The 11633-nt window shown below is 54.5% G+C and overlaps 1 protein-coding gene across 4 annotated transcripts in view; it reads left to right on the top strand.

Moving 5' to 3' along the window:
• The window catches only part of Axin2 (axin 2), a 30332-nt gene that overhangs the window by 999 nt on the left and 17700 nt on the right, over positions 1-11633 (top strand). For 2 of the 4 annotated variants that reach the window (XM_087909847.1, XM_087909846.1), the window contains exons 2-3: positions 2231-3172; positions 10456-10596. In XM_087909847.1, the coding sequence (XP_087765973.1) occupies positions 2358-3172; positions 10456-10596 (956 nt within the window). In that variant the 5' untranslated portion in view covers positions 2231-2357. Of the gene's footprint in view, positions 1-26; positions 312-764; positions 1121-2230; positions 3173-10455; positions 10597-11633 lie in introns of those variants that run through there. The other 2 variants (XM_087909845.1, XM_048446073.3) reach the window with 2 other exon arrangements.

The raw sequence follows: 11633 nt of genomic DNA, 5'->3' as shown, positions 1-11633 counted from the left end.
CCGGCGGGGCGGGGGCCGGAGGGGCCGAGGGGCGGCCGCGGCGGGGGCGGAGGCCCACTCGGATCTTTTGCATAAAAGGGGCAGCGGGGCGCACGCTCCCCTCCCCGGTGCGGAGCTTGCTCTCGCCTCGGGATCGTTGTTTTCTGCGCACCCCTTCCTCCGCCTCCGCGAGATTCCCCCATGTTCCCCATGCCCGGGCGGGTCCGGGGGGGGCCCGGGGCTGCCTCTGCGAGTCCAGCGGGGGACCCGGGCCGGGGCCCTGCCCGCGGCGCCTGCGAGGTCTCGACGAGGAGTGCGCCAGCGGATCAATGGTGAGTGCGGAGGCCGCGGCGGTCGGGCGGCCCGCGCGCTTTGATGTGCGGGGCGGCGCTTTGAAGTTGGCAGGCCGGCTATTTCGGGGCGCGCTCCGGGCCGGCGCGGAGGGGAAGCTGCGGGCTAGGCGCCCAGCGCTCCGGGGGGTTTGGCCGGGCAGCCCAGCGCACGGTGCGTCGGAGTCCCCCTCCCCAACGCGGGGCCCGGGGTGTCGGGGGGCCGGTCAGGGAGACTTCTCCAAGTGGCGTCGGGGTCTGAGGTGGAGACGGGCAACTCGCCCTCGGGGGTCGAGTCGCCGTGGGTGTGGATGAGTCGGGGTGTGCGTACGCACGCGAGTGCCTTTGGAAGGTGGGATGAAAGGGTAGCGGCGCCCCCCGCTTGCCCTCCCCGCCCCTCTCCGCCCCCTCCCATTTCTTTCCCCTCTCGTCTCCCCCTCCCAACCGCGGGTCCGCGCTTAGATGCCCCGAGCGCTGGTGGAGGCTCAGTCTGACGCTGGACCGACCGGAGTCCGGGGCGCTCGCGCCCCCCGCGTTCTTCCTCGCCTCCCCTTTTGCGGAGAGGCCGAGACTCCGCGCGTCGCCATTTCTGGACTAGGCGGCTGCTTTCCGTGCCTTTTCTCCGGGAACCTCTGCGAGGCTTAACGCCTGGGAGTGACCCCCTACCCGGGCTCTCTAGTCTCCGGCCTCGCTCCTGGTGGACTGCGCACCGGGACACTGGAAGCGTTCTTTTGCAGTTGTGCCAGGGAGGGACGGGACCGGAGGGGATCAGAGGAGATGAGAGCCCGGCCTTGGCGGCCTTCATCTTCCAGGTAACGGCGTCTCACCACCTCCTCTGCGCCCGGGTGCCCGGCGCTCCCCGCGGCCCCGCCACTTCGCGGGTTTGTGCTCAGCCTGGCGGCCGGAGGTCCAGGACTGGGGCGGGGTGCGTCCACCCAGGCCCGGGGTCTCGAGCAGCTGGCCCGGCGTTCCCCAGCCCTCCCCTGCCCTTCTTAGTTTGATCCTTCCCTGGCTAGAGAGAGCAGCTTGTTTATTGGTTAGATAAGACTTCTTTTCTTTTGGAGAAAGAATGGCTTGGGATCAGTGGAGTTTGGGATTCTTGGCACTGGCTGTAGTAGCGTGAGACGCCTTCTGATCCGGTTTTGTTGGGTTCGCGGCTCCAGGAGGTGGATTGGGGGAGCCGGGGGCGGTGGGTCTCGAGGTTTCTCTTTTCTCTTTCAAAGTTTGAAGATCAAAGCCTCTTACATAGTGAACTGGTTTCTGCTTTGGGGAAGCGAAGAAGACAAGGGGTGGAGAGTCTTGAGTACAGGCAACATTTTCATCAGGAATCTGGGGGTGCTTGCTGAATTTAGGAGTCTTTGAGCCCCTTTCCGCCAATGCTGGGCGGGCTTTTTTTTTTTTTTTTTCGGGCGAGGATCTTCTGTAAGAAGTGGGACGAGGGAGCGCAGAGGGAGGAGGTGGTGGGGGGAATGGGAACCAGATGCCGGGGAAGGGCACTTTGAGAGCTTGAGTTATCTGTGCCGAGCAGAGTGGGGAAGTTTACAGAAATTGGTTTCACCTGCACTCAGCCGGGTTGTGGGAGGGGGTCCAGCTGGGCTACCCTGAGTGTCCCTGGGACCCGCGGTTGTGGGGAAGGTTGTGTTTTACACCTCCCGCGTCCCTCTGCTTCTGCCTCACCTTCCCCCTCTCATTCTTCACCCCTCCCCGGAAAAAAGTGTGTGGGGAGCTCAGATTTCGCCTTTGAAAAAGCTGCGTCGGATACTTGAGATGAGCACTTCGCGGATAGCTGGGTTGCTTGATTTGAATTTGAGGAGTTGAAAAGCCTGTTTACTTTCTTGCTTTGATGTTGGGTAGATCTGGTTTTGATTAGATCAATACCCTTTTCTCTCTCCCACCTCCCCCTCCCTTCCTTTTCTTTCCAGAGAGGAGGCTCAGATGAGCCCCTGCTGACTTGAGAGAGACCTAGCCGCTCGCTGAGAGGAACTGGAAGAAGAAAGAGGAGGAGGAAAAAAAACAAAACCTTAACTCAGTGAGACGCTTTCCCTCACCATGAGTAGCGCTGTGTTAGTGACTCTCCTTCCAGATCCCAGCAGCAGCTTCCGTGAGGATGCTCCGCGGCCCCCGGTTCCGGGAGAAGAAGGGGAGACCCCACCGTGCCAGCCCAGTGTGGGCAAGGGCCAGTCCACCAAACCTATGCCTGTCTCCTCTAATACTAGGCGGAATGAAGATGGGCTGGGGGAGCCCGAGGGGCGGGCCTCCCCTGATTCCCCTTTGACCAGGTGGACCAAGTCCTTGCACTCCTTGTTGGGCGACCAGGATGGTGCTTACCTCTTCCGGACTTTCCTGGAGAGGGAGAAATGTGTGGATACCCTGGACTTCTGGTTTGCCTGCAATGGATTCAGGCAGATGAACTTGAAGGATACCAAAACTCTGCGAGTAGCCAAAGCAATCTATAAGAGGTACATTGAAAACAACAGCATTGTCTCCAAGCAGCTGAAGCCTGCCACCAAGACCTACATCCGGGATGGTATCAAGAAGCAACAGATCGACTCCATCATGTTTGACCAGGCGCAGACTGAGGTCCAGGCTGTGATGGAGGAAAATGCCTACCAGATGTTTTTGACTTCGGACATATACCTCGAATATGTGAGGAGTGGGGGAGAGAACACAGCTTACATGAGTAATGGGGGACTGGGGAGCCTTAAGGTCCTGTGCGGCTACCTCCCCACCTTGAACGAAGAAGAGGAGTGGACTTGTGCCGACTTGAAGTGTAAACTTTCGCCCACCGTGGTTGGCTTGTCCAGCAAAACTCTGCGGGCCACAGCGAGTGTGAGATGCACGGAAACGGTTGAGAGTGCATTCAGGTAAGGCTTTTGGCTGGGGCGGGGCGGGGGGGGGCAGGGGGCGGGGCGGTGGGGCCGGGGCTTGGAGGATGAGTTAGCTTTGCAAATGTTTTCAGTTAAGGTAGGTGGACAGGTGGATAGGCTTTGGAAGCTGGTAAAGGTTGGTTGAGAGCTAGGACTTCTGGCTAGTAGAAAGCCTTTGATCTCGTGTTTTGTGTGTGTGTGGGGCAATGTACTCACAGCTGAGAACCTGCAGCCTTCCAGTGCTAACTTCAAACAGTGGAAAGCAGTATTTATTAAGGTGGTTACTTATTATCCTGGACTACTGGGAGGGAAAGAGGAAAAGAGAAGAAAATACGAATATAGTAGCCTTTGATGCCCGTGAGTCACTAGACCCACTGAGCGCCAGTTTGGGGAGGGGTCATTTGACCGCTGGTCATCAAAGTAGAATCACTGGCTGGGGGCGGGGCAGCGGGGTTGTGGAGGCACGGGAAATAACGTGTGCACCCGCGAAGGGGTAGGTGAGATCTTTTGAACTTTTCTGTTAAGATAAGAGCTAGCGATTGGCTTAGCCACCGAGTTGGTGGTTCCCTTTGTAGAATTAGGTATTTCCCAGCAAGGGAGACTTCTGACTAACTTGGGGAAAGCCCTGTGGCTTCTTCGCGTGAAGGAGCCTTCGCTTTAGAGTCTGCTGGGCTATTCACCCAGCTTTAAAATGTTTTGGAGCCCCAGGGTCAGACCTCTGTTGATGGCTTGTTGTTTGGGGCTGATAGAGAAGTGTGGGAGGACCGGCCCCTCCGGAGCACTTTCTCTTTTTCAATACTTCAAAGACAAACAGACCATTATAGATTGGCCAAGTCTCAAGATTCTTGGCCTTTGCAGGCAACTTCAGACCTCCTGGTGGAATGAGTTCTTCTGTCCCTTCGCCTCTCCAGAGAGCCCAAAAGAGAAGGCACCTTTGCACCTTTTAATTTTAGACTTGTGCTTCTGACGTGCAGGGCGAGAGGTGGGCTGATCCTGGATTGCTGTCTGCACGGCTTTATTCTGCCTCTGTGTCAGGGACTCGGGATGCGGTCTCTGCCCGTTTTCTTTCTTGCTATCTTTGTGGGGCATGGTCTCCATTGTCCCTCCCCCCCCCATCTGGAGGGGGTATGCTCCTGATTACTGCCCTGGAGCACTTGGGTTCCTATAGTTAGTCCTGCTTGTTATAGGTAGGCACGCTCTTGGGTTTTGACTGCTAGTAAGAAGGGGGAGGGCCTGCTCTCCAGTCACCAGAGGGCGCTCTTGCAGCTTTGGGAGTGAATTTAACACTTTTCAGACTATCTGGTCTACACCTAAAGGGAACTGGCTTGGCTTTTGCAGGCAAGTGTAGGCTCTCGGGAGGGGGTTGTTGCAGTGGCCCTGAGCTTGTAGCAAGCTAGGCTGTTGGCATGAAACTGTTGGGGCCGCTGTAGCTGGTTGCACCCAGGCACCTGCATCTGTTGCCCTGCTCCATTGCAAGGACATGTAGGTAAACTTTGCTCTTGGCCTTCTTACCGTCCAGCTTTGGCAGGCAGCGATGACACTTCTTAAGGCCTATGGTAAGGCTGCCTCTCCAGCAGCCTTTTGACAGTGGGTCTTCTGTGTCAGCCCTAGAGTGTCACCTTTGTAAATAGCACAGTGTGGTTTCGGAGGCTGGCAGCAAGAAAATGCTCTCCAGGCAAGACTCTCTGCTTTGGCTTCTCCTTGTGGGTGGGCAGCCTGGGCGAAGCGTTGACTTGCCTCTTCCCAGAGGCTTCATTTAGGGTATAACCAGTGTTAAGTTTGCAAAGCACTTGAGATTTGGGAGCCCTGTCTTCCAGGCTGGGGACTGTGGATGTCATTGATCTATGCAGCACAGCTCTTCGGGGACTCCTTGAGCCCCCACACCAGAGCAAGTGGATTTTCTCCCACTGTTAAGTTGGAATGAAACGCTTTACCAGCATTCCACAAAGCCTATATGTCCTTTTTTTTGGGGGGGGGGGTCCGAGACAGGGTTTGTCTGTAGCTTTGGAGCCTGTCCTGGAACTCGCTCTGTAGACCAGGCTGGCCTAGAACTCACAGAGATCCGCCTGTCTCTGCCTCCCCAGTGCTAGGGTTAAAGGCATGCGCCACCACCGCCCAGCCAAAGTCCACAAGTCTTAACAAGAACATCCTAAAAGATAATCTAAGACACACCCAGATGGCCTTACTTCTTTTTAACACGCAAGGTTTCCTAGTCCGTGTACAGTGTCTCTGAAAGACGAGTTCCAGCCCTGGCCAATGACCTTACTTGGTTTGAAACTTTGTAAACTTCATGTTCCCATCTGTAAGATAGGTGGGCACTGTCTCTCCTATCTGTGTTCTAAAGTTGTTCTTGGGATCAAAATAATAAACATGAAAGCCTTTTGTAAAGGGAAGCATTTTGAAAAGATGTTAAGTGTTATAATTAGTATAATTAACAGTAATGAGTGGCTCTCTGAACAGGGCAGCAGAGTCAACACATAGCCTTTTTAAATAGCAACTCTGGGGCTTTAGCCCGTTTTTCACTGAAATGTTTTAGAGGAGCCCCTGTCCCCATGCCTCAACATCCTCTGCTTTTTGAACCTTTTCAAGTCTGCCTCTCAGCCTTTTCTGGGAACCCAGAGACCAACGGGCCTTACTGTCAGAGTTGAGTCTTCCTCATCAGCTCCCCCATCCTGCCTGGCTTAGGGGATGGGCTGAGGAAGTGACCCAGTAAAGTGGCTGAAGCACCTCGTACCTGCAGAGGGCCTGTCTGCCTCCGCTGCTGGGAGCCCTCCGGGCCGCTGGGTGCCCAAGGCACCGGCTAGTCTTCCAAGCCCTGTGTTTATGTGGGCACTCAGAAGAGCCTGGTTCCTAAGGACTCGTTTGTAGCCTTACCGATTTGGTGTCGGGTTTAATATAAATAGTTGAGACGGAAGAGCAGAAATTATCCTCGGAGGGAAGGGCTCTGGTTTGTGCGTGGTTGGTTGAGTGGGATGCTTGGACTTTTGATGGTCTCTATAAATAACCAAGGGCATAAGTGACCTGGTGGTGGGAGCGTGTGTCCTAACCCCTCACACAAACAACACTCTCCTTCCCCCGCCCAGTGTGGAGGTGTGTGGAGCCAGGGGCTGTGATCTCAGGCGCTAGGCCCACACTTATTTTAAGAGGGAGGATACAGTGTTGGGTATACAGAAAGATCCTTTTCTGCCCTGACTCTGGGCAGGGGTTCATCTGCCTCCCCTTGGGCCCTCTGCTCTGGCCTGGCTTAAAATCCTCGGGGCCCGGCAGATGGCCCTGTGCTGGCCGCAGACGCTTCCTGTTCTCTGAAAGAACTCGCTGATGAGGCCCATTTTTGTGAGAAGCCATTGGAATCAAGTTTGGCTTCAATTATCAAAGAAAGTGATGCCATAGGCAAGATATGCTGGGAGCATTGGTCAGTAACTAGAGGACAGAGTGCTAGTGACCGCAGCTGGCTAAGATAACGCTTGTCAAACTTTGCCTGGTTACAGAAGACGCTGACCCTTACTGACCAGCCATCCCTTGATCTCGCCTTCCAAAATGCTAGTTGACGGGAGGGTATTGACCTTACGGTAAAATGTCAGAGACTCATGCAAAGTCCCAAGCTCAGCTTCAAAATCGGTTCCTTTTGTTGTACTGTTGGGAGAGGGGCCCCAGAAAGAGGTCCTTGAGGAACAGAGGTGGCCGCAACATCTAGAGATAAGAGGTAGACACTTGCTTCCCTCAAGGACCCGGGGGCTGTGTTACTTGTTAGCGGAAAGCCCCATGCCTGCTCAATGGCAGAGTGGCCCATGGGTGCACCCCAAGCCTCCACACTCCCCAGGAATGCAAAGTCCCTGCCCAGTTGGGAGTACAGTCCTCCCAAAGAAGTCCTCATCTGGGTGCAATTAAGGTAGCACGCTCCAGTCCCCCTCCCCCTCTTTTAAGCAATCACAAGAAGACAGCTCTGATCTATTTTCTTAAAATTACGTGACACTTTGGAGAAAGTTCTGAGCACTTAAAACCTGAGTTTCTGTGTCTCCCCACCACCCTGCTCCCACCGTGTTATGATTGCAGGAAAATCTGAGTGCTCGATCGCAGTCAGTTGAGTTTAAGAGCAGCGGATTCCAGTTCTAATTACTGATCACACAGTAACCCTCTATTTTGGAACTGGAGGGAGGTTAAATTTATTTTGGGAACCGTGTGCAAAAGGAGCATGTGCACGCACACACGTGTGCGCACGCACCCGTTTGACTTAGGTATCCTTTTTTGTTGCCGAGGTGAGGAAGGAATTTCTATTGAGTCATTTTCTCCCCGTGGAGGCTGAAGTATAAGTCTTAGATCTAAAACATAGCTGATGTGTTAATACCACCAAGATAGCAAGACCGAGGGGAGGGAAGGTGTTTGAATGCTATTTCAGGCTGCCTTGGCTGTTTTGATCTTGCGCCATGCCTCTTCAGAACCTTTTCAGCAACCCATTTGATGGATGTAGGTCTTTGAAGGAGGCTCAGCCAAGTTTGGAGCTCCTGCCCCGCCTCCCCCCGCCTCCCCACTTTTGGTGTTGGGATACACATGTGCAGATGGGTTGTGCCCCCACAGACCACACAGTCTGGGGCTCAGGATAGGTTTCATCTGTGAATCCATGCAAAAGACTACACGAGAAAGTAGAAGAGGTTTCGGGAACACAGGTCTCTCCGCTTTTGCTGGCAGTTGGGTCTTGGGAATGTTTCTGGGGTACCACCCCCCAATTCCAGTGCCCTTACCCAGGCCTTTAGAGGCTGTGGGGCAGGTGGCCATGTTTGAATTGTTCGTTTTTCATAGGGAGCCCCATACCTAGGGGGGGCTGTGTGTTGGCGCAGTAGTTCGTCAGCAAAACCAACCCAAGCCCCATGTCTCTGTCTTCTGCTCCTATCATGAGTGTACAGACTGGACATACCGCTGGATTCCCAGGGACAGGAGTGGTTACCTTGACAATCTTCTCTGAGGCAGCTGGCCCATCACAGTAGGGGATTCCTAGTCTGTTTTAAAGGTTTGGTCTATCTCTGTCCCCTCCCACCCGGTGATCTCTAGTGGCCTCATCTTCATTCTGATTTGTGTGTCCTGTTGCCTCCGGTTCGGCCTCTAGAGGCGCTGGTGAGTGGAGAGCCTTTCTTTTCTAGTCAGACCTCCATTGGCCAGGATGCTAGAACAACTGGTCACCCCTCAGTCTCCTCTGCCTCCCTGTGTTCTCAGTCCCTGTCACCTTGGGTGCCTGGGAACCCCAGATTGAGCACATACAGATGAGGAGCAGGCAAGGATGGTCTTCACAGTCAAGGTTCTCATTAAAAAGCATTGAGAGTCAATAGATCTCCTGCCCTCAGCGATAGGACAGGGCCAGTGGCCAAGGACCGGTTTGGAGTCACTTTTCAAAAGTGTACAGCCGGTTTGCACGCAACACCCCTGGTTTGCACTTCTAGACATTTCTGTTTCTGGGGGACGTATCCAGACTGGTGCAGGGGCACAGAACCACTGTCCCAGCTCGTGTCCATTGGTTCTCACTGAGTCTCCAGTCTTGATGCTTAGCTCTCTCGCCCCCTCACGGGATGAACTCTAACAGTGGGGCTTCCTCCCCCGTTCTCTTCCAGCTCCACTGTCATCAGAGTGGACAACAGGTCCCTACTAGGCCTGTGTCTGTGCTTGCCCCTCCTCCCAGTCCTCTTAGGCCTGTGCTGCTAGTAACTACTGTTTATAGTGCTGTCCCCAGACTCCTGTCTTCTCTCTGCCCTGTTAGGATAGACCCTGGCCTTACAGGAAAGTTCATGGTCCTTGTACCAGTCTCCGTAGTGTAGCTAGTTTTCGTCCAGCTTGTTAGAGTTCACTCTCTTCTTAGAAGAAGGCTTTCCGCAGTCTCTCCTGCTCACTGTATTCTTCTAAGCGTCTTGAGTCATCTCAGAGTCCTGCTTGTGTGATGTGATACACCTGGTTCCCTCCGTCTTAGGGGGTCATTCCCAGCGAGCCTTGCAGAAGGAGATTGATAGCAAGGTGCACCCTTGCCACGCCCACCAGGTTCAGCTCTACAGCGTGGTTACTGTGTGCTGGGGACCACTAATGGCCTTCTGCCTAAGATAATGCTTGTGATTTGGTAGGCTTTCAGTAGCACCCACATACCTCCCTGATGACAACCCTGTACGTTATGGTGATGTGTCCTGACGAGAACCTGGGTACCAAAAGACCAGAGCCCGGCGGCATAGTGCAAGGACAGGAACTCGCGAGCCAGAGCAGATGGCTGGCCATGACCTTTCCTAGGTCCCTGTCCGCTGCCAGCCTCCCAGCTATCTTTACGGAGCAGCTGCTGTGGCTGGTGGGGTGGAGCTCCTCTCGGAGCCTTTCCCTTCCACTCCTGTCTCTTGCCAGCGGAGCCCCAGGAGGACTATGCCAGGGGCTTGGTAAATGAAGCCTTCTGCAACTTCAGGCGGACTGACCCCTGGAAGGGATCCTTCCTGAAGCCCGCTGACCTGTCTCCCCTCCCCCTCACAGAAGTCCTTGGCTGGTGACCCAAGTGGAATGCAGCCCAGCAGGAGACAGGCACATTGGTTGTTCTGGAGCAGAGAATGGGGGACCTGCAGGCCACTAAGACAAAGGGGCTGGAGACCCTTGGAGGAGGGGCCTGGGCCTGCCTTTGACACAGCTGCTCATTTCAGTCCTGGCGCCTTAGCCAGCCCTAAGGGAAGGACAGCCGTGGTTGGGGGAAGGGCGCCGCAGGCACAGTGTGGGCCACCTAGACATTAACTGTCCCATCTGCCTGGCTAATGTAGGCCTAGGTCAAAGTGGGAAGGCCTCCCCTGACCCCTAGATGTTAGTCTCTCTGGAGTAGGCCAGCAGACCTCTGACACCCTCGGAGTTAGGACCTCACAAGTTCTTGGTCTGGGAATTGGCTTCTTCTGTCAGGCTTAGATGTAGAGCCGGGAGAAAAAAGACACCTGTCTAGCGACTGCTTTTAGTTAGGTCTTACCCCTGTCTCAGTCCTCGAATCCAGTCCTAGGAGTCGGTAACATTCCTTCCCTGACAGTAGCTGCAGCACTGCTGTGGTGGGCCCCTCATCTTCTAAGGTTTGGGGAACCCAGCCTGCCTTCCCTCCAAGGGGAGTCAGTGATGACCAGTCTTCTCTTTGTAGCCATCTGCCCAGGCTTGCAGCTGGACCTGAGCGACAAGGTGACGTGGACCAGATGTGGAATTGTGCACTATGTCATTCTGGGGTGACCTGATGAGACCTGGGTTTCTGGTGGGGAAATAGTGACCATGCTCCTCTTGTACTTTCCCCATAGGTCCTTCAAGAGAAACGACCCCGTTAATCCTTATCACGTAGGTTCCGGCTATGTCTTTGCACCAGCCACCAGCGCCAACGACAGCGAGATCTCCAGCGACGCCTTGACTGATGATTCCATGTCCATGACGGACAGTAGTGTGTAAGTATCCTGTCTCCCTTCTCCACGTGGGACTGGGGGTGTGTGGTACCCCAAGGGATGAGGGTCTGCCTCTCGCGCCCACCCAACTTTGCGGGAGCCACGAGTGGACATTGATCGTCTGGGGTGGGAATATGATGGGCGTGTGACTGGTGAGGGAGAGTGGCATCGTGGTCTGGGCAGGGTTCACTGAGGGCCTGGAAAGGAAAGCTGGGGTGGTGACGTCACAGAAAGAAGCCGGAGTGTTCAGTGGGAGGGAAGGATGAGTGTCTGTGGACTTCTTCAGTTTAAAAACCGTCTCCTGGTTGTGCTGATGGGAGAATCTCTTGACTGGTCCCCAAACCAAGTCCACCTGCTGTGGAACCAGCAGGTGGAACATGGAACCTTTCTAGAAAGGTTTTCCTTTCACCCTTGCTCTTTGAGGAAAAAGGCCTTTAAAGGCAAGGAACAGAAAGCCAGGCCTCTCTGAAGGGCCAGCACATGCTATCTGCCGGCATGCATAAGGTTCAGTGGGCATCACTCGGACCTTAATGTTGGTGGAGTCCCGAGTCCGTGCCAGATGCCGGGGACCCTAGGTAGGGGCCCTCCATAGTCCTGTCTGGTCTCAGATCTTTGGCCAACAGATGACTTTGATAGGTATTTTTTTAAAGCAGTCCAAGTCATTGAAGTAGTCGATAAGGTCAGTCGACTGTCAGGTAAGGTCGTGCTTTGAGCGCTGGGTCATTTGAAGTGAAGTCGGGGATCTCTGGATGGCCAGCGTCAACTCTCCATGAGTCTCATAGTGGGGTGTGGACGTAGTTGGGGCCTAGAGTCCCAGTTTTCTGCCATCCTTTGGGGTTTGATAGAAGTCAGGTGAGAATCAGCATTTCAGGAAGACCTTTTGAGGCTTTCTTCCAGCAGGCGTTTTAGAGTTAGGGTTTCTCCTGCTGAGGGAATGATCTTGAAAGACAACCCGTTAAGCTAGCAGTGTTAGGTTCTGGGACGCTCTCTTAAACTTTATTCCTGTTAGCCTCTTAAAACTGACCATCTATTCTTCTCAT

This window comes from Myodes glareolus, chromosome 9 (assembly GCF_982192425.1).
Source record: "Myodes glareolus chromosome 9, mMyoGla1.1, whole genome shotgun sequence".
In the NCBI taxonomy this organism is placed as follows: Eukaryota; Metazoa; Chordata; class Mammalia; order Rodentia; family Cricetidae; genus Myodes; species Myodes glareolus.
This window is presented reverse-complemented; position numbering and strand designations above follow the sequence as displayed.